The sequence below is a fragment of the Sander vitreus genome, chromosome 17 (genome assembly GCF_031162955.1).
Source record: "Sander vitreus isolate 19-12246 chromosome 17, sanVit1, whole genome shotgun sequence".
NCBI classification, from domain to species: Eukaryota; Metazoa; Chordata; class Actinopteri; order Perciformes; family Percidae; genus Sander; species Sander vitreus.
Window position 1 is genome coordinate 13,839,927 of NC_135871.1, and position 20,764 is coordinate 13,860,690.

At 42.5% G+C, this 20,764-nt stretch overlaps 3 protein-coding genes across 5 annotated transcripts in view; 1 reads left to right on the forward strand and 2 right to left on the reverse strand.

Moving 5' to 3' along the window:
* slc35f3b (solute carrier family 35 member F3b) overlaps window positions 1–2,455 on the forward strand; it is a 49,650-nt gene extending 47,195 nt beyond the window's left edge. For both annotated transcript variants that reach the window (XM_078272994.1, XM_078272995.1), the window contains one exon: window positions 92–2,455. In XM_078272994.1, the coding sequence (XP_078129120.1) occupies window positions 92–333 (242 nt within the window). In that variant the 3' untranslated portion in view covers window positions 334–2,455. The remainder of the gene's footprint in view (window positions 1–91) is intronic.
* Window positions 2,456–2,791: 336 nt separating this feature from the next.
* Window positions 2,792–6,696, reverse strand: LOC144532426 (5-hydroxytryptamine receptor 1D). Its single transcript, XM_078273182.1, has 3 exons — window positions 6,360–6,696; window positions 5,139–5,299; window positions 2,792–4,422 (listed from the first exon to the last, which is right to left on the reverse strand). Exons 1-3 carry the CDS (start codon window positions 6,508–6,510, stop codon window positions 3,124–3,126), a joined length of 1,611 nt encoding a protein of 536 aa, XP_078129308.1. The 5' UTR covers window positions 6,511–6,696; the 3' UTR covers window positions 2,792–3,123.
* A 77-nt stretch (window positions 6,697–6,773) lies between these two features.
* tarbp1 (TAR (HIV-1) RNA binding protein 1) lies at window positions 6,774–20,642 on the reverse strand. Of its 2 annotated transcripts, none has more exons than XM_078273180.1 (29): window positions 19,570–20,642; window positions 19,364–19,461; window positions 19,006–19,075; window positions 18,715–18,869; window positions 18,542–18,594; window positions 18,336–18,433; window positions 18,097–18,232; window positions 17,912–18,008; window positions 17,225–17,314; window positions 16,951–17,098; window positions 16,595–16,861; window positions 15,708–15,805; window positions 15,462–15,620; window positions 15,154–15,383; window positions 14,799–15,042; window positions 14,440–14,628; window positions 14,139–14,326; window positions 13,983–14,054; window positions 13,736–13,856; window positions 13,031–13,141; window positions 12,793–12,942; window positions 12,612–12,698; window positions 12,306–12,511; window positions 12,132–12,213; window positions 11,867–12,038; window positions 11,581–11,766; window positions 10,761–10,885; window positions 9,839–9,975; window positions 6,774–7,530 (listed from the first exon to the last, which is right to left on the reverse strand). In XM_078273180.1, exons 1-29 carry the CDS (start codon window positions 20,510–20,512, stop codon window positions 7,347–7,349), a joined length of 4,896 nt encoding a protein of 1,631 aa, XP_078129306.1. In that variant the 5' UTR covers window positions 20,513–20,642; the 3' UTR covers window positions 6,774–7,346. The 2 variants fall into 2 exon arrangements, with proteins under 2 accessions (XP_078129306.1, XP_078129307.1); XM_078273181.1 differs by lacking the exon at window positions 6,774–7,530 and adding an exon at window positions 8,593–9,734.
* Window positions 20,643–20,764: the final 122 nt, after the last annotated feature.

Below are 20,764 nucleotides of genomic sequence, written 5' to 3' on the forward strand. Positions count from 1 at the left end.
TACATTAATCCTATCAATTCTTGTTTGTTTGGCACAATATTTGCAAATTCCTTCATATGGCTCATACTAATGCCTCCTCCTAATTTTACAGTGGTGGACCTCTACACATGTGAAATCAATTTCAACACAGTGCGCCTCATTGCTGTGTTCATCATTTTCCTGGGTTTCCTCATGCTGCTGTTACCGGAGGACTGGGACCAGTGCATCATCCAGCTCAGCGCAAAGCTGCGCAAACGTGACGAGCCGGCAGAGGTCGGTGGAGAGGTGGGCGCCACCACAGGGCTCAACTGGAGAGGGAGAGCCAGGACCTCCATGTCAACATTTGCACATTGATTCCATGAAATATCACCATGCAAACATACACACAGAGAGAGACACAGGGAGAGAGACACGTTACCACCTCGATGTCGGCACATTTGACCTGCCCTCTCTTTCACGAAGCTCCCTGGATGAAAAAAGTATTTTAGACTTCCCTCTTATCAGTAACATTTTGGTCAAGAGGGGAGATGCAGGAGGCACAAATTGTGTATCATTCATTTGGCATTTATTCCACTTAGAAATGATCAGAGTTGGTGCATGGACATGGACAATATCAATTGTAACCCCTCTTACTCAAAAGATTATCACGTGTAGCTGATGGAGTCACGTAATAATTTTGTTGTACCTCCTTATCATTCCATGGATTCACTACATCCTTGCGCCTGGGAAGACTTGCCAACTTGCCTGATATTTTTCAGTTTTGAGAAGAAAAAAAAAAACTTTTTCAAAGCAGGCCTAACACCGTGTGGACTTGCTGTCTTTAACATGTACACATTTACACACCTTTGAGATCCAAAGAAGAATGCCTAAAATGCTGAATGCCTGAAAACAAAGGGGGCCCACAGTGGTGTCCCTCAGGTGTAAACATAAATGACAAAAACAAGCCTTTCATGCATTGTACATACTGTAGCTGTGTCTCACACTGTGCATGTCCTGGAGCTGTGGACCCAATGGGCTAATCTGGTGTGAAGGGACCTGTCTGGACACCTGACGATCAATCTAGAGATGAAGATGCTTTTCACAACACCTCTCTTTGTTAACTCTGAGAGAAGAGGTCAGGTCCTTTTTGACCACACTGATTGGCCCCCTGTGGTTATGAGCTTTCCTGGGGCTAAACTCCCACTCTAGTCAAAGCTGACACCCATTGCTCTGGCCCGCAGTTAAGTCACGAGAGATCCAGTATCTCTATTTCATACGTTTTCAATGCATGAGATGGTTCAAGTGCTTTCAGTCCATTCATAAAGCACTTGCCTCACATTTTCTGTTGCCGAGATACTGGCAGCAAACAATATTGGTAATACATGAATTTGCAGGACATGTATTGTCATTCAAATAATATAAAATGTTAGTTTTTTTTAACTGTCCATAAGCTGTTTAAACTATTAACCGGTCAATTTTCACAATTCATGTTTCAGGTATACCAATCTTTGGATGGACTAAAAGCACTAACATAACAGGAACACTAACATGACATGGAAACTTGGAACTACTCCTTTAATAACGTTCATCAACCTAGCTATATCACTGAGCCTCCCTTTGAATTCCTATCACATTTAACTTTCTAGACTTAATATCCACACAAACTAATCTTTGGCAATTATGACTTACATTTGTTTTCCTGGAGAAAATATCAGTGCAGACAGTAGATGAAAATTGTCTCACTGTGGATTGAGGAGAGGTGAGCTGACACATTAGAATGGTTCCCATTTGTTCACCTCGGCTCTTTGTCAAAAAAAATAAAATGTCTTAGTGTATCTGTTTCCATCAATCACATTTCTGAGGCAAGTTAACAACTTAGATGAACCTGAGAGCGACTGAGGCACACGCCTTGTAAAGCGACTGGTGGAAACTCTGCCTTGTTGTGAATGTATGAACATCACTTGACCACACATGCTCGCTACGTGCCATCTGTATTTTACAGTGCCACTACAGACTGCTTCAGAGACACTCTTTAATACTACTGGATCCTTCTTGTTCTCACCTGACCGACATTTTTTGGAACTAACTCTTGACGCATCATACAGGACTTTTTTTTATATTTGGTTTCTGTCTAACTTCAAGGGCACAGTGAGTGAAATCTGCAGGACGAGCATGCACATGTACTGTATGAGCAGATACAGCTGAAGTCCACTTCACTGCCTTTTCTTTGTTTTGCAATAGAATACATTAGCACTGTTTCCCATTGTCATGCTCTATGACAATAAATTATAATATTGTATTCCTCTGGAATTATTGCTAGACATAAATGTAAACCTTTGTAAGGAATGATGATTTTTACACTGAGATGCAACATATGATTATCACATTTGAGGAAGAAATATTTAGAGTGTGAATAAATGATGGGTTTATTAAATCTTCTGTTGGGTGTCTTCAAGTGTAATCACATGTACTATATAAAAGATTTCTTTTCAATACATTTCCTTGTCGAGGTTTGTTTTTTCCTCAGGGTTGTAGTTCTGTGCTTCACTATCACTGATCTCAGCTAGAGCTAAAACAATTAGTCGATACATCGATGGGTATAAATTAATCTGCAGCTATTTTGATAATCTTTTCAGTCATATTGCAAGCAAAAATGCTAACATTTGCTGGTGTCAGTTTCTCAGATGTGAGGCTTTGTACCTTTTCTTGTAATGATATATATTATAAGATACTTTGTAGAATATTTTGGGGTTTTGGAACATGGGACAGACAACACAAGGTATTTGAATATGTCTTATATGAACATATGAAATGATTGATCAATGTATATGTTGATAGACAGAAAAATAATTTCATCATTCGTCTTTATTTTTTTGCAAAAATGCCACAAAAATCACTTATTCTAGTTTCTCAAATGTGAATATTTGCTGGTCTTCTTTAATAAAGTAAATATATTTGGGTTTATGAGTTATGACAAAACAAGCACAGTAAATATGCCAACCTGGGCTTTGGGAAATTGTGATGGACATTTTTTTTATTACTTTCTGACATTGTATTGCCCAAATGATTAATCAATTAACTGAGAAAATAATCAACAGCTTAATCAATAACAAAAACAAATGTTAGTCCTATAAGAAGTATTCTGCAACATCTGCAGATATCAGACTAACAAACATCATGCTCTACTCTGACTGTAATCTGTCCGTAGAAGAAAGTGGCCTGATGATCCTGAGTCAGGGCAGAGAAAGGTAATCTGCTGCCCTCTTGCGGCCGAGAGGGCACCTGCAGACAGTCCACTTTCCCTTCACCACCAGCATCTTGCCACATGGAGCATGATGGGAAAGTATTTTCATGGTGACACACTTTGCAAAGATGCTCCCTAGAGTGATGTTTGAAGTCAGTGCTAACAGTAAAAATGGAGGAGGAATACTTGGAGGCATCACAGATTGAACTCTCAGAGGAAGGTGGACCAGGGTGGATGGTGGTCAGAGTGCAGGGGTCGCTGCTCCTGCATTCATGTCCCTCTGCCCTGAAACCCCTTTCCCTGCCCACCACACTCCCCAGACGAGCTCTTATTTTTTGCCTCAGTCCCTGAAGAGCACCCTGGAAACGTTTGCTAAGTAGAGCATACAGCAGTGGATTGATGTCAGAGTTCAGCAACACCAGCCAGTATGAAAAGGTAACAGCAGAGGATGGGACGAGGCTGGATTGGCCTGAGATTGCAGTTTCTGTTGCCTGAACCAGGGCAACGCCTATGTAAGGTGTCCAGCAGAGGAAGAAGGCCGAGATGACCAGGAAAAGACGCAGCACTCCATGATGGTTATGGTGCTGCAGCGATGGCTGGGAGGTGCCCTGAGCCAGGAAGGAGAACAAACGTCTGGATGCAGGGTTATTCTGCTCTGTCGCAGAATCAGGGAGAGCAGGGCTGATATAATTCCCCGCTTCTGTACTGACCTCAGACACAAACTGTCCACTTACATGATAAATCAGTGTCGAGGGGCTGCGGAGGCTCCCACAGTGCTGGTGAGATGAATCACCACGGGCGAAGCTTGGATTCCTGCTGCGCTGTACAGAGTCCTCCAATGTATGAATCCTCCTGGCATGGCTGCGGGCCACCTTGACGATGTTCACGTAGCAAAAGAGGATGACCACTGCCGGTATGAGGTAGGAGAGGGCAGCCATGAAAGTCGTGTAGCTGGGACTGCTGGCCCAGTTGACAGCACAGCTGTACATGGGAACCACATAGCTGACAGAGCTCCAGCCCAGCAGGGGAGGACAACTGGTGACCAGGGCCTGCAGCCAGATCCACAGGACCACAGCGCAGGTCCTCCACAGGGTGCAGCGGGAGCTGTAACGCAGGCAGTCCACGATGGAGTGGTAGCGGTCGAGGGCAATAGCTGCCAATGTCAGTACAGAAGCTGTACAGTAAACAGAGGAGGTGTAGCCCACGTACAGACAGAGGTCCTGTCAGACAGGAGAAAGACAGTATGTCATCACATGTACACTCACTCCAAGGGAAATAGGTGGTATCAGCTTCGGATCATGTTAGACACTAATGCTGTAGTCTACATCGAATCGAAGACGGTTCATTTACGGGATTGTTCCGGTGCCACCAGAAGTTTCGCCGGCTTTCTTTGAGTTAACTTTAACTGCGGTCGCATCTGAGCAACGTTACAGGCTGAAAATGGTAAGCTTTAAGGCAAATTTGGATTGTGCAACAAGGTAGGCCTGCTTGAATCGTTTGGCATTTACTCTCCAACAGGGACGTTTTGGGACCGATTGGCGGGGATTTGCAATGGACAAAATATACAAGGCAATACACTGGTAGGAGGAAATTATGTTTAACCATGTATCCAGCTAATTTAAATAGCTCACGTTACTGTAATGTACAGTTCACTTTATCTAATATTGTATGTGACATTTTCTTTTGCGGCAAAACAAGTTCCTAGACTAGAGACTATTTTGCAGAGCCTCCGGAGCTTGGCGCCGCCGAAGACGACTGTGATTGGTTTAAAGAAATGCAAACAACCCCTGACCGTTTATTCTCCTATTCAGGAGTGTTGTGTGGCCAGACCTCCCTTCGCAGCGCTGTGGAGGTAGGTCTGGCAATGCGAGACTACTACTGCTGTGTTGTTACATGACTGTAAAGCATTTTGTAGTACTAGACAGTGATGACGTACAGTACAATCCACCCATCCATGGTTCATGATGGACAAAGCAACAAAAGGCATCACTCCAACGCCCACCAGGAGGTCACTGATGGCCAGGTTCATAATCAGCACTGACGCCACCGAGTGGAAAGTCTTGGTTGCAGCCACAATAACAATGACAAGAATATTACCTACACAGAAACACAACACGCATACAAACAAAAAAACACAATGATACAGAAGTCAGGCTGGTTGGATTCTAGACCACACACACATCTTTTCCATCTGTAACCCAGCAATAGAGACACAAATCCAAACACTAGTAAACCAGTGATTTAATAACTGAATTCAGAAATACTAAATTGCAAGGAAACAAGCAAAAAAAATCTCTTATCTTGCTTTACAGCACTGCAGAATGCTGAGCCCATGATAGTTAACTGAGCAGTAGCAAGTACCCTGTTTCAAACGTCAACAAAGTCAATAATAAAAGGTCATGATCATCTGACTTTCTAATTATGCATCAAGCCTGCAGTCATACATTTATGACTGCAGGCTTGAAGGCATAATTAGCAAGTCATTAATAAAGTGAAATGGGTATAACTTTTGTAGTTTCAAATGTCAAATAAGTATTTGATGAAAATGTTTTTACAACATTTCAGCAATAAATACATATTGGTTCCAGAAGCTCTGCAGTTCTTTTCCAGAAGGTCAGAAGTAAATGTTGCATTGCGTCTTTTGATTAAAGAGCTAATAAAAAAGACACTGCAAATGCCATGCTGGAGGATAAACACCAGTCAAAGGGATATTTCACAACTTGGCAACCCAAAAATCCCTTTATAGCAAGATTGATCTTTAGATCATTAGTAAATGGTTTATTAACCACTTGAAAAACAATAACAATTAATTTATAAAGGGTGCCTTATTAGAACTTTGGCCAATATCCCATGAACTACCAAAATACAATTATTGCTTGCCAAATTACATCTGAAATGATGCAAGATATGAAGAATTTTCCATTTGTGCAGCCGTGAAAATGGAGTCGGTCACTGTGTTATTCGTGTAATATCATTAAGGCGCTGAACAAGAAAGTATAATGTTGATTTTATGTGCTTTTGCTTAACAGTATGGATCCAAGATGAAACTTTAAGCGGGACATTGTGTTTAAATAAGTAGAACATAACAGAAATTACAAGTCAGACATTTTGTTGATGCTTTAAAAAATAAATAACAGGATTCAGTTTAATTGTTTACCTGTCACAGCGCCCAAACACATCAGCACCATGAGGATCTCCAGGAGCAGCTGCGTCTGCCTGGACACGCCGAGCCCCGCGCCCTCCAGCGAGCTCGCGTTGGCCGATGCTGCCTGCAGGGACACCGACCAGGAGCCATCCAGGTCATCCATGTCCCACCCAAAAACAACTGCTATCCTCACATGATGAGCCACGTACAAGCGTGGCTTGACGGAAAAATAAATGAGTGTTATCAAATGTACTCCATCTGCTCCCCCTCTGGTCGGACGGTCTCCAGGTAAACCAAGTCATTTACTCTTTTGAGGAGGGAGGAGGAAGCTCAACACCTGATGTACCTTATTTAACCCCTTCAGTGCTCCCTATTGATGCAATCTCTAACCACAATAAATGAAGAAAAAAAAAAAAAACATGTATATAAAATAGAAAATAATGTCAAAGTTTTATTTATTCAACTGCATAAAAAACAGTTTAAAATTACAAACTGCAATAAAAACATTTAGAACACAGACAATTATGCCATAAGATAAGCAGCATTTATACATTATGTAAAATAGTTTCCTGGGTATGGACATTATAGTTCAGTCCTGGTGCCATGAGGGGAAAAAAAAAATGTAATTGCTCACATAAACATGAAACTTCCTCCTCAAAAGGGGAAGATTTCCATTAATGCTTCTGCTCTGCCAACACAGAGATTGCCTCCATTAATATAAAATCATGCCCAGTGGTATATTTAGATGTAATAACCAGAGCCCATCTCTATTCATGACTCTAATTAAAGCACAAGAGCAGCACTGATGACTACTGACCACATCAAAACCCAAAAGAACAGAGTCCTATCTAGACAGAACATGAAAATCCTTAAGGTTCTGGCGTTAACTGTATGGAGCATCTTCATGTTCCCCAAGAGGCTTTTTAACACTTGCTGCACTTAACTGAACATTTGGAGGTCAGATGTCACCGTCATAGGGCTGCACTGCTGGTTCCTTCTTCAGTTTTCAGGTTTTGAGTTGACCTTTCTTGAGCCAGAGGTGAGATGTTGCCGTGTATATTCCCAAATCAGCAGGGCAGCGCTTACATGCACGTTTAGTGAACGAGTGACCCCTTGTTGAGGGATCTCCACACACACATCAAACATTTGGAGTAAATTGGCAGGGATACCTTCTCGTTCGTTGCTGTAAGAAGGAAAAGAGACAAACGATATACTGTAGACCCTGGACAAAGAAACAGGAAATGGGATATTTCATGTTTGGTGCCAGTATTTTTGTAATTAAGCCACTAAGAGCTAGGTTATTAGGTGCTGATATTCAATATCTTTAAAGGAATACTTACACACATTTTGGGAAATATGCTAATTTGCTTTCTTGCCTAGATTTAGATGAGAACATTAATACCACTCTCCTCACATAGGGCTAGAGCTAGAGCCAACAGCCGGTTAACTTGTCTTCGTTTACCTTTGTTTTGGTTTAAACAAAAATATATAACGTGTTAATTATTCAGCTTTAGAGGTGATGGTATACACATTTTGTTATCTTTGGACAGGGCTAGCTGTTTCCCCCTATTTCCAGTCTTTATGCTAAGCTAATCTAACCAGCTGCCGGCTCTAGCTACATATTTAACGTACAGACATGAGTGTGGTATTGATATTGTTATCCTACAATTAGCAAGAGAACGAATAAGATGATTTTCCAAAAATATTATTATACATATTATTATTATTCCTTTAAATTTGACAATTTTCATGACTACTATGAAAAGAATTCAGTTACCTCAGTTTAGTTTACCTCAAACTTTTATTCTTGAGGAAAGAGAATTTACAAGGACATAAAAACCCCCACTGAAGTCCAGACTAACCTCAACAGTCTTTTTAATAATAGAGATGGGATACATTCTACAGAAGCAATTACTAAAAATGTATTAAATATCAAGAAAATAAATTCCACCGCAGGGTTTACATGTGCAACCTGTGAGCAATAACTGTTGCAACTTAAAAGGAGAATTCCGGCCAATTTTTACCTTAATCTTGATCGCTATAGCTATGCGAGTACTTTCGATAGAAAAAACCCAGACCCGAATCAGTGCAGGTAACACGGAGAAGCTGCAGCTACGTACTACAAGTGTCCCCTGAGCTAAAACGGCAGTGGTCGGGGCAAGTTTTAGAGTGCCTTTGTGCCTCTTAACAGACACAAAATGCAATTAATATGTCTGTGCCACATGAACAGGGATGAACATCAACAAGATGGGTTTTCAACTCAGACATTGTTTAAATTCACCTACCCTGGTCCCTGTCTTGATCCTGCCTGGTAGCTAGCTTGCCCTGCTAGCTGATAGCCTGGGATACTTTTTATATATATCATATTTTTTTTTTGAGATGCAATGCCTGTTCACGCCTGAAATTCTGCAAGTAAAGAATCCTCGTTTTGGAGCAGTTACCGTTTGCCCATTTATTTGCTGGCTAGTTAGAAATACAGGACAATAACCTCGTGATATCTGGTATATAACATCACCAGATCATCGGTTTTCTCAGTCTCACCTCTGATGTGCATCATATACCACCATAATCCACTTACTCCTAGATGTCGTTAATTTCAGCTTTCATCTGGCGTAATGGTGATATCAAATTGATTTACTTTAAGAACCCTTAGCATGCGCAGCCAAATTAATCGCTCATCATTTTTACAATTATGAGGAATAAGCTTGTCATACAGATGACGCATGAGCTCAAGTCCAAGAGCAATTCAAACTGTAATCAACTGAGTATATACTGCGATCCAGCAATACAGGCCATGCAAAGCAAACATAAAGAGGTAATGAGTTTGGCGTTCAATGAGTCTACACAGAGGGGTGCCACACAGTAAGAAAGCCTGATTTGATGAGCCACATTTATGGTGAGTGCAACTGGGTGAGATAATAGCGACCTGATGAGAGATTAGACCTGGGCCATGATGTGCTGGGGGAGAGCACAGCTGTGTGAGAACTCAAGATTCAAATCAAACACGCAGGGTGTTTAAGCTAACAGCACAGCTCACACCTCTGTGACTGAAAAGGGTAAAACAAAACAGGACATATTTACTTCTGAGTAGCTACAAATAAAGCTGCCTTACAAAGGGTTTATTAAAGCTATTTTTTGTGTCCTGACTGACGAAAGCCACAGGGCAGCATCACTCTCGACGAAGGTTAAAGTGTTTCTGCTGTTGTCATCACACTGCTTGTATTCGTTTGTATAATTTATTTCCTGTGTTCTCCTCCTTAGGGAGACCCAATTACAGTCCAGCATGTCCCGACAGGTACACCATGGAGAGGAGAGGCGCAGGTCCCGCGGGGAAACACACTTAACCAGTGAGATAACATTAAATAGCCTCGTCAGTCACACCTTTATCTATGTGTGAGTCACAAGGGCAAGGGAAGTCAGACGCATGCATGCATTTTATGAACAACTGGTTGTGTGTAGGTTACCACATTGATGGAAAAATGCTGTCATACCCCAGAAGTAGCAGGGTCTTCTCAGGGAACTGGTAGTCCTGGAGGCTCTGACTGTTGGCCGTCTGCTCCACTCCAACAATACAGTACCCTTCACTCTTCTTTACCTGCAGGAAGTCAGTGAGCTCCATTGGCTTCACCTGATGGACAGTTTATAATCTTAGAGATGACGTAAATGAACTTTAACAACAAGGATTCAAACTATTCAAGCAATCAAGGTGAAAGAAAACAGTCAGTATACATTTTAAAAGGGTGGACGGTAACGGATCTGCAATGTGTTTTGAGACTTTTTCACCTATGTGGAAATCTACTACAGCACTGTAAAATTATCAAAAGCAGATGTGTTCACTTTTTCTGCTCCATACAGCTGACGAAAAGACGCTCCAGATTTGGAGCGACACCAGGGTATCAGCAGGTTTCAGACAGTCAAATCTAAGATGACCTCAGACATTTTATTCTTTCCCTTGAGTTTAAATTGAAGATTTAGATCAATTTTTGGAGTTTTGGTTTACTGCCTTTTCCATCTCGGCAGTTACTAGAGCCAGAAATCCCAAAAAGAAGGAGCTTGGGTGGATGGAGCATTCAACAGCATCCACCACTTTTAAATGAGACTGAAGACTGCTCCCAAACATGCACCTCTTTAAACATTAATGCGTCAAAATTTTTACAGAAAATGATATTGCATCATATATTTATTGATTTATTATCCAAATGGAATTGACACTGTCTTCCCTTTCTCTCTCCACAACACATCCCATAACCTGCCTTGTTCCACACACCAACCTGTCCAAGGATCACTCCCTCTAATGCAAACATCCACACTCGCACAGTCACCCACGCACGCACGCAGGTCACTAGCCCACTGGAGACAGAGCAGACATCATGATCACTAGAGTGAAAGGTGAGATTGTTTTATGCACTTTACCTCTAACAGAGGAAGCCAGAGTTCAGACGAGACACTCAAGGACTGAAAGTGTTTGTCATTGACATGGCGAAGGCTGTCCAGAACCAGAGTGCTGGCACCAAAGATCTCACAGGTCCTGCACAGACCTAGAGCAACAACAAACAAACACTTGAGGACAAAGCCCAAATGTGATTCTATCTAAATATCAACTTTGAATTGCCACGATATCAACCTGTGGTAAAAAGAAGGCTCCCTGACATCTAAAAGGGACTTTACCTTTCTTTTCTTTTTTTTTTATTAAATAATTTGTGGCAGTGATGACTCACCAAAAAATGGCTACCAGTCCACCATCATGGGCACAGACAGACCGACATAAAAAGCTACACCTGTAATGGCAATTTGGCCATTGGCAAAAAGTAATACATTTACAGAACGGCCAAGCTAATGTTCTTGTTTACGTCACCCAGTATCAATATTGGTTTTGAAAATGGGTCTTTTTTTCTCTATAAACAAATTCGGATTGATTCAGCCCCTTATCATCTGAGACAAAAGCATTGGAGTACACTTGCAGATAACACAAAATAGGAGTGTCTGTGATTAAATCTGGGCATTCTCTGTCTAAACTCTGATAAGGGGGCTCAAGTGATTGGTTTTAGCAGCAGCTTTGTTTGAACTCTTTGCCCAGATCATCATTGTGAAACCAAACAAAAGCCTGTCATGTTAGTTCTTCAAAATATTACACAAATCAAGGAGAAGTTTGCTGACATTTTGTATCATTTCCACACAAATAAGAAGTATGATAAAAATGTGAAGTAATGTAATTTGTCGTGCTGCTCCTGACCTCCTAGATTGGTGGGCTTGTCTATAAGTGAGGCTACCACCAGCAGGGCACCATGCTGTTTGCCCAGCCGAGCAGCCCTCTGTTGTGGAACAAGCTGAAGTTCAGGCTCCTGCTCCTGGATCCCCAACCTCCAGGGAGTGATCTTCTTCTGCACCTCGGCCCAGCGCTCCTCTTTATTCTGCTCGCCTGGGAGATAACAACAACACAACCACTCAAATCACAGATGAGGTAAGATTAGGGTAAATGTATCAAGTAGTCCTGCTGCTTGTGAGAGGTGCGACTATACCTTTGTCTTGCTGAATCCAGTCTCCAGGCTGGAGCTGACTCAGGTCAGGAGCAGGATTTCTCAAAGGAAAAGATGGACTTTCAGAGAAACACAACAGTTTCTCAAACTTTGAGGGTGGAATCCATTCCTCATCAGCCAACTCTGACAGACTGGGGAACGTATAGAATATGGTCTGGGGAAGCAAAACAAAGATAGAAAACAAGTTAGTACACTGTGTTACTGTATTTTAGGGGGCTCCATCTGTTTAGCAGAAATACTAGCAAACCTCAGCACTGTAATCCCTGATAGGATGAAAGGCGCCAAAAAAGAAGTGCTCCTGAATCCTCGTCCAGTTCTTGTTGGCATTTCTAAATGGTGAGACAGCAAATGCATACTCAAATAAACACATTAACACACCACAACAACGTTTTTGCAACTGCTGTAGCTGTCCTGCTCTCACCCGGTGTTCTGCATTGCCTCAGCCTGGTTCAGACAGGCCTTGATCACAGTGGACAGCCCTCCGAAACCCTCGGCCCCTTCCTCTGCCCGGACCCCAGCCAAGCTCCACACCCTCTTCAGGGCCAGTAATGCATACAGGCGCACGCTGAAGTTATGGTTGAAACACCACTGCAGGATGATGTCCAGCGCTTTACGCAAATGCAAATCCTTAAACACACAGGGGGCGAGATTTTGTAGATACAGAGAGGTGATGCAAGAAGAATGGTGTGTGTGTGTGCGAGTAAAGAAAAAACATTAAAGGCTTTACCTTATCCTTAAGATTAGGAACGATGACATTGAAATGTACCAGGACTGACAGGAAGGTGCAGATGCTTGTCTTGGTCTTTTCGTGATCCTGTACAGATAACACAGAAATTGGTCAATAATGTAACTATTTCACTCATAATACAGTATGTTCTGGTAGGTAGGTCTCCAGAGTGGGATCTCACCCTGTTGAAGCAGGCCCAAAAGCTGTCCATGTGTTGTGGATAGTGTATGAGGATCAGAATCATCATCCACTCGATCAGGTACTTGACTGAGGCATGGTTACTGCAGAATCCAGCTTCAAACACAGAGTTAAGCACAGTGGCGACAAACTCCTGCCACACACACACACACAGTGTTACTTTCTGAGTGATTATTTCCTGATTTCCTGTGTGATTGCAAGTGTGAGTGTAATTGTCTTACCTCTCTGATTTTGGGCAGCAACAGCAGCAGTGTTTGCCATACTCTGTTTTTGACACGATGCTGCAAGGAGTTGCTATAGTAACGCACTTTTGACTTTGATATGTCATTATCCTGGAGAGAATGAGGTGGAAGGAGATTATGGAAAATGGTGTTAAGTGTTGTTAAATTAGCTGTTACTGATGTTTAACTTATTATCATAATGGAAAAAATGCCACGTCCAATTCGAAATATCATACAGCAAAACAGGCATTTGTTGCCATACATAAACACAGTGCAAACTAATTATATATTGTTGGGGATCAACACATTAAAGGAGGGGTTGAGATGTTTTTTAGGTCGCAATATGAAATGTCATGATCAACATATTTGCAAACTATTCTCAGATGAAAACAAAAAACAAGATAGACAAGAAACAAAAGCTTAAAACTGATCTTAGGGCTTGGACAATAACTGAGTGCTCTTGTTTATTGTCTTTTAGTGGAATTATGTCACGATAACAAGATATTTTTGGGATTTTGCTTTAAAAAACTGTGTTCAAATGAATTAATTCAAGTAAAGTAACATTTTCTTGGGTTATGTTTTGTTTAAAGAGTTGAACATACATTACATTAGGGGTGATGCATTGTTGCATTGTATTTGGGATATGTTGGGAAAAATACGAATACATAATTTTGTATCACACAACCCAAACTAGTCAAAACCTACCTTTTTCAACAAATCCATAACTATTTCCTCTATTAGTCTTTCATGCTGCAGATTAGAGGGATCCAGGCGGCTAAGAAAGGCCAGTACACATGTGCGGGGCAACTGGTCATCCCTGTTATCACTGGGAAATAAAAGCAGTAGTTTATGTGTGAAAACATATGCACAGCAAGAGAGACCTCTAGTGGTACTATTTCAAATCACAGCCATAAAGGAAGAACGTTACCACAAAAAGAGAACTGCAGCTCACCTTGTAACTGCAACATTGGCAGCACACTCTTCACCAAGTTGCTCCACATATGTTTGGACATCCTGGATGAGCCTTTGAAAAAGAGTAAGATACAACAGTTAAAATAGCCCAAAGAAACAACTAAAGAAATCAGAAAACTGCTGTTAAGAGAGTTACCGTTGATCTCTCCTGAACACTGGTCCATAGACACAAGCCTCAGTGAGTATGTTGATGTGGCTGAAAACACTAGAAAACATGGTGTCGCCGCTGCGGTCTGTGGGCAGCCATGTCTGACAGCAGTGTGGAAGCAGTACGCCGAACACTCCGCTCTTTGACTGAGACAGCTCCATCAGCTCAGTAGCAATCTAAAAAAAACAATCCCACCACATAGTATATACATGTATAGATTATAGAACATGTTGAAAGTGCAAACCACAATAGTCCTTCCTTTCCAAGTCAACCAGCCTGATTTAATCACCAGTTTCAAGGTGGCCAGAAGTGTTGGAGCAGAACTATCTGTCAGCTCCAGCAGTTTACGGTGGAAGGCCATGGAGATGAAGCCTTTCAGGGACGGCCAGAAGTCATGGGCATTAGTGCTCAGCCCCCGCACCAGCTCCCAGCTCAGAGTCACAGCCTCGGCACACAGGGCCTCCTCATGAAGTAGTAACTGTTGGGATCAAAACATCACCAAACCACACTCATTAAGAAACACACTTTACCAGATAGTACCTCGGTTTTTGTGAGAAATTCTATTATATCTGCAAGGAACTCCTCGTTATACCGTTGTTACACCTGACATCAATCGCTTAAATTTGACCGAAATTGACTGAAACTCACTTGTGGCAGCACTGTCTCCATAAAGGTGAGCACAGGCAGCACCATGTCACTGGGCAGCAGAGCCAGGGCCTCCACACTGCAGCTCAGAGCAGTCTTGAGAGTCTCAGGCGCTATGGAAATCTCGACAGACTCAGGAATCCCAACAGCCTTAATCAGGGAGCTGAGACAAATCCACTGGTCCCGCATAAAATTGGCAGCGATGCGTCCCCAGTCCTGTAACAGACGACCCTGCGCTCCTACATCACTAAAGAAAAGAAGAAGAAAAAAGGTTGTACCATATCATGCCAGGCTGGTGTTTTTTTATTCATCATATATTCTAAGGCTTATTGAGTACTCTAAGCAGATTTTCACTGACCATGAACCGTCTCCTGTCTGTGGTTTTTGCAGGCGTTTATTGAAGTTTCCCAGAGAGGACTGACTTTGGGAGGAAGATGACACTGGGTTGTAGAAGTAGTCATTCACTGCTTTCAGAACAGAAATGGTCTCTGATTGCATGTCCATCCCTTTCTGCTCCACGAGACCACATACCGTAGCCAGGGATGCCATAGCAACCGCTCTAGCCACCTGGTTTGCCACAGAGTGGATCTGGCAATGGAAAAACAATCAGTGTGAAACAATCAAGCAACCAAACTGATGTATAAAATTCCTGTCTGAGCTTTGTACCTGCTGGCTTGGTTCTTGCAGGACCTTGAGGCTGTGCCTGAGGAGTTTAGGGAAATAGGTCTGCTGAATTTTACTGTGGTGCTGTGGGGTAGAACTGTACGTGACCACCAGCTGTCTCAGGACACACAGATACAGCTCTGCCCGCTCCACATCGAACTGCTGTAAAGGAAACAGCACATCGGAGCTAGCCACGAGGGGAATCTAGTATGCTAATTTAAGTGATGGTGACTTGCTTGACTTGTTTACCTCTTGCAGCTCCCCAAGTAGCTGCCTCAAGATAAACTCCTGGATTGGATCGACAAGTTTAAAAATTAGCCTCTCCATGGCAACCATCACGGTGTTCACTGTGAAAAGCAGTGAGTGAGAAGAGCTGAACATCACACAATCCTGAGCCACTTAATATATGAACAATGACAGGAAATACTATAAGCACACTGCTACAAGAAGACATAAAGAAAAGTTTTACTTGTTTTATGTTTGAATATTAGTGCCTAAAGTTCCCTCATAATGCTAGCAGAATTATTGGCACAAATCTAAATTTCTGAGGGCCAAGATCTGTTCTCACGACAACATTATAACTGAATAATTTCTTGATGAGAATTTCTGGAAGCTAGCTTGACCAAATGATGTTATGAAGGTCTTGAAGCTAAATCTGCAAACTACTTATTGTTCTGTTGTAGACTGAATAAAACAAGTAGAGATTAAATCTAGTCCATGAGTTATTACATCTATGGATAAAGGGATTCATATTAGAGGGTACTCTGTAAAATCTCAGTCTAAGATACAAGAGAAATATGACACCAACGAACAAGAATCTTTCAATTCCTGAAATGTTGTTCCTGAGTAGTTTTGTAAAATATCAGACAACACAGATACTTTTCCATGGGTGAAAAATATATCACTTACCACTTTGTAAGATAACCATCAAACAAATTGAGGGTGATGTTTACAAGGATAGTCCGATATTGGTTTCCAATAGCGCACCCAGCAAAAAGTAGTTGGGAGGAGAGGTACTGTATAACAATTTGTTATTTGTTGTATGAACGCACCTATCCGTCTACTGAACCTACTGCATATGCATGAGGGTGGACTTGAGACAGTGAAACAACTGAATCAGTATTGTCAATACAGACCTTGCTCCTCTCCAACATGCTGGCAGCTTGGTGTTCCTCCAAGCTGGAACAGGCGGAGCACGAGCTGCAAGCTCTTGTCGCTCTTACGCAGAGGTAAGTAGATATTGGTGCTGACTCGGCTCAGGGTGTCCAGCAGCGGAGACAGTAACGACTCCAGAGAGTTATCAATCTCTGCCCCGAGTTGATTCCTCTCCATGTCCACACACAGCAGAATGGCCCTGGCCAACTTGTCGGCTTCTCTGGAGTCAGGCAACCTCTCAGTGTGACCTGAGGAGCACGGAAACTAACTTAAACCAATGTATCTTGTCTACAGATTGAATCATTCACTTTATCTACGACCGTCTCTTCAGACTTACCTGCGCTAGCTGGGACTCGGAGATAGGCATGCATCTCGCTTTGAACATAGCCTCTTACAGTTTCTTCCTTTATGACAGCACCAGTGCAATCTCCATCCATAATCCTGGGCTTGAAACGGCCTTCATTGTCCAACAGCCAGACACACAACTGCAGCAATGTCACAAATATGTAGGGTAGCAATTAGTCCATCGTACAACGTCCCTAATGTCTCATTTTACCACGTTAGGTTGAATGTTCCTTTTAAATCTTCCAAATGTCTCTAATACAGCATACCTGATTCCAAATATGCGTCCCTCTACACAGTGACTCATCTGCACGAAAATGCATCAGGAAACTAAAAACATCATCGAGGGTCACTATGCTCTGAAACGAGATATTTCAATTATGCAGCTCACTAACTTTAAAGGTGTGTATGAAAGCACAGGGGTTGGACAAAATAACAGAAACACCTTATGATGCAGCACAACAGCCCTGATCTGAGTTCAGTGTTTTTTGTTGAGGCTGTCAGAGGTATTAATTTAACTTGATACTTTTGATGCTGTAGTTCAAAATATCCCACTAAGTGTTAATTAAGGGTAATTTCTGGTAAAGATGACTGTGTAACCACTGATCCTCTTTGCCACAGCACATTTCCTTTGTTTGTCATTTGATAAATGACTTCAAAGTCAAAATTGTTATTAATTGATTTTTTGTTAATCAATATAAATTAACTGTTAAAACATTCATTTACACGGTACTATTGCATCAGCACCTCTGTGGTCAGAACTAGACCCTCACCACCACTGACCAAAATAAACTAGTATAGTCACTTAAAACAATAACATGCTTGGTACTTTTAACAGTCAAAGAAAAAAAACATAATGAGGTTTGATCAAAATGCTGTTTAGAATATAGCTGTCATATAGTAATGTGTTTCAGTTATTTTAGCATTATGTCAAAGGTACACTAATTGCATCTTACCACTTCTGTGAGACAGAGGACACTATTTAGCAGGAAGCACTGAGCAGCGCCTCTCAGCAGGACTTGATGAGTGATCATGGTGCAGCGCAGCACCTCCCTGTAAAACACAGCAGATAAAATGAGCTTCCATACCAAGCATAACAAGCTACAACACAGCCTGTCTAACTGTAACCATGATTAGGAACCTGAGAGCAGTGAGCCCATCGATCCCCAGCAGAGGGTTCGGGGGGAGTTTGGATAGAGCCTGGGAGAGGAAGAGAAGGGGTGCAGCGCACCAGTGCTTAGAGCACAGCTGCTGAATCATCTGCAGCAACATACGGCCTACAAAGCAAACACAATGTTTAGAGTGACAGGCATTTTAACCATGAGAAGTGAGTCAGAGCTTTGTTTAAATGTATTATCTGCGGCTTCTGTTTTTCTGTACCTCTATGCTCTGATGGTAAGCTGCTGAAGAAGGTGGTCATGAAGACTTGGAGTTTAGCCCCGAGCTCAGGACAATCTCCTACACTTTGCCCAACTGACCTACATGTGGACAGAAGGTTGGTTAATGAGGCCTGGTGCAGAACTACTTAATAACATAGTAATTCCTGTTTTTATTTATTGGCTTGGTGTTTTGATTTTAAACCTCACTTGTGGAAGAGCGAAGTTTCAGACAGAACATCCATAAAAGGACCAACGATGAACTGAGGAGCAAAGCAACAGAAGAGGAAACTTCAATGCACAATGTTACATTTAAATAATTTCAGTAAAATTGAATGAATAACCCTAAAGTCACATTGAACAAATTGGGTCTGAGCCTGTACCTCAGAAAAGGCCAAAGCAAAGGCTGGCTGCTGGAGGACATGCAGCTCCAGCAGATGACACACTCCCTCTCTCATTAAGGATTTATTCTCACTGTGGAACATCCGCTGGTACACACACAGCAGCCAGGAGGGGTGGAAGAAGCCTTGATCTGAAGCTGAACAAAACGTTTGCAATTTTAACAACAGCAGGATCACTATATCTGACCTACACCAAAACAAAACCAGAAATGTTTAAAAAAAAAAAAAAATAATTCAAAAGCAACTCCCTAATTTGCCCAGTTCTATCGTTACCTTGACTGTCATTCACTGTTGTTTGGATCAACGCGTCTATTCGGTTTAGAACTGGCCGGACGACATGAATCTGCAAAAGAAAAAGAGACAATCCATATCACAAAGCCAGTGTTTCCCATACACAGACTTTACTTGGGCGCATTCTTTCTAAATTAATGTAATGTAGTCATTGCTTTCAAAAAAATAGTTCATAAACTTTCATTTGACTAGTTTATTACTGAACCCAGCCATCACGCGCTGCGCTGTCACATCCTGTGACACCCACCACCACAAGTAAATTCTCAACCTGTGGGAAACACTGAAAGCTGTATCAGGATGCCCACCTCTGAACTGACAGTGAACATGTGGGGTTTTCTACCTGGTTTTCCTCCAGGGTCTCCATCACCAGCGCGTAATCCTCCCAGAACTCTCTAAGTAACTTGCTCCTGTTAGAGGCCCATTTGAACAAGATGTCATCTGCAACAATTAAAAAATATATATATATATAAAAAAAAAAGAGTGAGAAAACAAACCACACAACACCAGTGAACATAAAGTTGCGACAGTGTCAACAAATCTGAGCACCTTCTTCTGATGATGATGAGAGAGGACAGTCCACCCCCTCCTCCTCTGATAGGGCCACGCACATTTTCAGCAGGTACAACGCCCTTTTACGAGACACGTTGTCTCTGTGCGTCAGTCCATCCTGAACCATCCTCCAGAACTGGAGGGACAGACGAGGGTCGGGTTCACAGGAGGAGGAGGAAGAGGAGGAAGAAGAAGAGAAGGGGAGGCTGTGAGGTTTCAGCAAGTGGTCTGATAGGGCGGTCAAACACAGCAGTGCCCGGTCTGTGACCACAGGTGTGCGGTCAGTGGAGTGCCAGATGCACAGATCATCCAGGATCAACTTGAGGATGCTTGTTAACCTCGCACCGCTGCAGCAGTTCAGGACAGTTAAGAGAAGCCTGACTGTGATTTTAGAGACCAATGCATCAGGGAGTGTTTTGATGCAGGACAAGGCAGCTGACAGGGTGGTAAGTGTGAGCTGTTCATCCAGAGACGGTAGAAGAGCAGCCATGACTTCACTAGCAACCTCCACACTGAGTCGTCCCGGAGCAGACCCCTCCTCCTCTAACAGCTGGAGCGACGGCAGGACAGACAGTGCTACTCGCCCCGGCACAGCCTCGTCACATAGCGGGACACAGACACTCACAAGTCTGCAGGCAGCAGCGGTACTCTCCCTGCACCGCATGCATTCACCGGCTTCTGCTGATATTCTGGAGAGAAGAGGTAGAGACTGGGTCCAAATCACCGAGTCGATTTTATCTTTAATACATTTTCTTTTCGCAGCTGAAAACAGAGTCGTGTCCGAGTCAGCCAAAAGTGGTCCGAGTCCTTCAATGAAAGCTGTCAGCGCCTCCACTCGCTCCGTCCCCGGCCATGAGTCACTCGGCCAGGTTAGAGACTCAAACAAAAGGTCGTAGTCAGGAGAGCTGGACAAGACCGCTTTAATTAAAACGGAATACATCGTAGAGAGCTGCTACACTGCCAGGAACAAGCAAGCTAAAGATACCCCGCAACCGGCTCTTTTCACCACTTCCATAAGCAGCAACACGTTTTTCCAAACCGAATGTAAACTTCCGCAAACGTAATCTGTCAAACTCTCGCGAGAGGTGTGAGTGAAAGTAAAGGCATAACAAAACTTGCAACCTAAAAAGTTATTTAACCCTAATCTTTGCCATAACCCCAAGATTAAACCTACAGGAGACGTCACGCCCAA